The sequence below is a fragment of the Dipodomys ordii genome, unplaced genomic scaffold (genome assembly GCF_000151885.1).
Source record: "Dipodomys ordii isolate 6190 unplaced genomic scaffold, Dord_2.0 Scaffold26, whole genome shotgun sequence".
NCBI lineage: Eukaryota > Metazoa > Chordata > Mammalia > Rodentia > Heteromyidae > Dipodomys > Dipodomys ordii.
The window spans coordinates 11,101,936-11,105,797 of record NW_012267242.1 but is presented as its reverse complement, the minus strand read 5'-3'; the positions used below and the strand labels follow the sequence as shown (position 1 = coordinate 11,105,797).

Below are 3,862 nucleotides of genomic sequence, written 5' to 3'. Positions count from 1 at the left end.
TCACCTTGAGCTGAAGAGCGCAAGGACAGCGCCCAAGCCCAGAGTTCAAGTCCTATGACCAACAAAAAAATATAATAAAAATAAATAAAAAAGTGGAAACTGGAGGGCATAGCTCAAAGTATAGCTTTAGCCTCATATGTACCTGGCCTTGGGTTCAATAACCAGCAGCAAAGGAAAAACAAAACAGAAACAAAAAAAAAAAAAACAAACCCCAGAACAAAGGTAACTGTGAATAAGCATGAAAGTTATCCTGAACAACTTAGGCAAAATTTCCTTTTATTTTCAACTATGTGCAATTACTGTTCTTGCTAACTTAGGCAAAATTTCCTTTTATTTTCAACTATGTGCAATTACTGTTCTTGCTAACAGGTGAGTGGGCAAACTAAAACTCTAAATCTTACATCCCAAAGAGCAATAATTTACTTACTTCACTAGAGCAGCTGCTTCAGGAAGTACATCAGCAAACGATTCACGGAATATGATTGCATTTTTCCTTTTACAATTCTGGATGACATCATTGGCAAGGTAAAAGAGATTCAAACGATGGGGGTATGCAGCTAGAGATGACAAAAAACAAAGGGAACAAAATGGGTAATTTTGAAATTAGTTCAACTTATTACAAATAAATTGTTTTCAAGCTGTTAACTCCTTTTATTATATGGATATAAAAAGGACGAATGTAATTACATGGATGGAAGAATGACTAAAAAAATGGATCAGTTTATAAAAACTATTAGAAATTGATTTCTGTTTAAAGTTTCTGTTTCCTTAAGTAGATTACTTCACTTAGATACTAAGAAAAACAATCAAACAAACAAAAACCATTAATTCCAGAGAAGCCAAAATAAAACACAACTGTTCTCTCAATTATTTGGGAAGTCGAAGAAAACTGAGTTGAATAAACTCCAATGGAGGCAGAAACAGACCAAGATTGGTAGAAAGATTCTAATCAGACCTTTTCATTAGCTAGTCTAGATATTACTCAGCCCTATTTACTGATTCTGTGGCTATTTTCTTTCTTTCTTTTTTTTTTTTGTCGGCGTGGGGCTTGAACTCTGGGCCTGGGCGTTGTCCCTCAGCTCTTCAGCTCAAGGCAAGCGCTCTACCACTTGAGCTACAGCGCCACTTCCGGTTTTCTGGTGGTTTATTGGAGATAGGAGTCTCACGGTCTCTCCTGCCCTGGCTGGCTTTGAACCGCGATCCTCAGATCTCAGCCTCCTGAGTAGCTAGGATTACAGGCATGAGCCACCGGCGCCCGGCATCTGTGGCTATTTTCATTTGCTAGGTTGACTGTTCTGGAAATAATTTGATCTGTATACATACCTAGGCTAAACTTTCCAAAGGCCCACAGCTATACCTTTATTATCTAGAATCTGAGTTCCCAAGTTTCATTATTGTGCTGGAGAACTCTTAATATCCAATGGATGATCCATCATGTTTTGCTAAGTCAGTCAAGTTCCCTGATCTCAAATTTGGTAAGAACCAATCCTTAACCCCTTCACTAGACCGCATACGCACTCAGATTTTCATTATATTTGTTCATCAATTTCGTTAAGATCTCACTGTGGTGGCAGTACTGGGGTTTGAACTCAGGGTCTTCTGCCTGCAAGTGCTCTACTACTTGGGTCATGCTCTTAGTTCATTTTACTTTAGCTATTTAAGATAGGATCTTGTATTTATGTGTTATTTGGCATGATCTGTGATCCTCCTTCTTAGGTTGGGGTGACAAGTGCCTATCACCAGTCCAGGTTTTCATTGGTCCAAGGAGGGGGGGTCTTACAAACTTTTTACCTGGGCCAGCCTCAAAACACCAATCCTGCCAATTTCTGCCTACCAAGTAGCCAGAGTTATAGTCATGAGCCATAATGCCTAGCACGATCTCAGATCTTTATTTTCTCTCATCAGTCTCTTCTAGTATTCAATTATTTGTCTATCAATTCCATAGTATTTGACACATTATTTAAATCACTCTTTTCAAAACTTTCATTGTCTTTTCTTTCTTCCCCTAATTTAGCCTTTGATCAGGTGCACTCATCCACATTCTAAATTTGGACTGATCTAAACGCCTTTATTATATCTTTGTTTCTGCTGATGGAGTCGGCTAGAGACCGCATAAACTTGGATTCCCTCTTCAACTGGAACCTAATTGTTACAGTCTTTCCATATGTTCTTAATTAACATCTTCTCAATTATCGTAAAGGTATTTCAAATACATTCCATTCTTTGTGTGTGTGTGTGTGTATGTGTGTTGTTGTTGTTGTTGTTGTAGGGCTGGAACTCTGGGCCTGGGCGCTGTTCCTCAACACTTCAGCTCAAGGCTAGCACTCTACCACTTGAGCCACAGAGCCACTTCTGGCTTTTTCTGCTTATGTGGTACTGAGGAATTGAACCGAGGGCTTCAGGCATGCAAGGCAAGCACTCTACCACTGAGCCACCTTCCCAGCCCAACATATTCCACTCTTTTTTTTATAGTTTTTGTTGTTGGTGGTGGTGGTGGTTGTGGGGCCTGAACTCTGGGCCTGGGCACTGTCCCTCAGCTCTTCAATTCAAGGCTAGCCCTCTACCATTTGAGCCACAGCACCATTTCCAACTTCTTCTGCTTATGTGGTGCTGAGGAATGGAACCCAGGGCCTCATGCATGTGAGGCAAGCGCTCTACCACTGAGCCACCTTCCCAGCCCTATATTCTATTCTTAAGCCTTCTATCCACATTCTCTCTTACTCTCAGGAGATAAGTGAATAGCTATGTTTGCAGAAAAAGCAGAAATACTTAGATGGAAATTATCTTCTCTAAAAACAAAAACAAGCAAAAAAAAACAAAACAACCAAGTAAAGTAGAGCTGGGTGCCAGTGGCTCACCCCTGTAATCCTGGCTACTCAGGAGGCTGAGAGATATAAGGATCATGGTTTGGGGCAGCCAAGGCAGGAAAGTCTGAGAAACTCTTCTCTACAATTAATCAACAAAAAAAAGCCAGGAGTACTCAAATGGTAGAGTGCTAGATTTGAGCAAAAAGGCTCAGGGACAGTGCTCAGGCCTTGAATTCAAGCTCAAGATGGGCACCAATACCCCCAACTCCACCTCCACACAGAAGTGTTGTAGTCTTCAATTATGTGCAGGAGTTCCAGGACCCCCAGTGGGGGCCTGAAACCACTGATAGTAAAAACTCCTATATAAAGAGGCTCTTTGAGCTTACAACTGGGTTACACCCGGATAAAATCATTATTCTAAGGTGAAAATGAATTCAATATACCAATGTTATTGAATGAATATCATGGCTTCCCAAGAGTAGTGTTTACCTTCATGAGTACATGACCCTTTGAGAACTGTGGCTCATGGCTGCCATCTATTATAAGAACACCACACAGAAAATAGTGCTGGCCCAAAAAGAGATGGAAATTCAAAATTCAGCCAGGTATGGGCCTATAATCCGAGCATTCCAAAGGCTTAAGAAAGAAGATCACCAGGCTTGGCACCAGTGGCTCACGGCCTATAATCCTAGCTAATCAGGAGGCTGAGATCTGAGGATCACGGTTCAAAGCCAACCCAGGCAGGAAAGTCTAAGAGACTTTTATCTCCAATAAAGTACTCAGAAAACCAGAAGTGGCACTATGGCTCAAATGGTAGAGTACTAGCCTTGAGCTGAAGATCTGAGGGACAGTGCCCAGGCCCAGAGGCCAAGCCCCATGAGGAAAGAAAAAAAAGAAAGAGAGAGAGAGAGAGACAGAGAGAGACAGAGAGGGGGGGCTGGGAAGTTGGCTCAGTGGTAGAGCGCTTACCTTACATGCATGAGGCCCTGGGTTCAATTCCTCAGCACCACATAAGCAAAAAGAAAAAAGCCGGAAGTGGCGCTGTGGCTCAAGTG

The 3,862-nt window shown here is 41.7% G+C and overlaps 1 protein-coding gene across 3 annotated transcripts in view; it reads right to left on the bottom strand.

Annotated features, from left to right (window-relative positions):
* The window catches only part of Rprd2 (regulation of nuclear pre-mRNA domain containing 2), a 69,917-nt gene that overhangs the window by 39,983 nt on the left and 26,072 nt on the right, over positions 1-3,862 (bottom strand). For all 3 annotated transcript variants that reach the window (XM_013015263.1, XM_013015264.1, XM_013015265.1), the window contains exon 2: positions 428-557. In XM_013015263.1, coding sequence (XP_012870717.1) covers positions 428-557 — 130 coding nt within the window. The remainder of the gene's footprint in view (positions 1-427; positions 558-3,862) is intronic.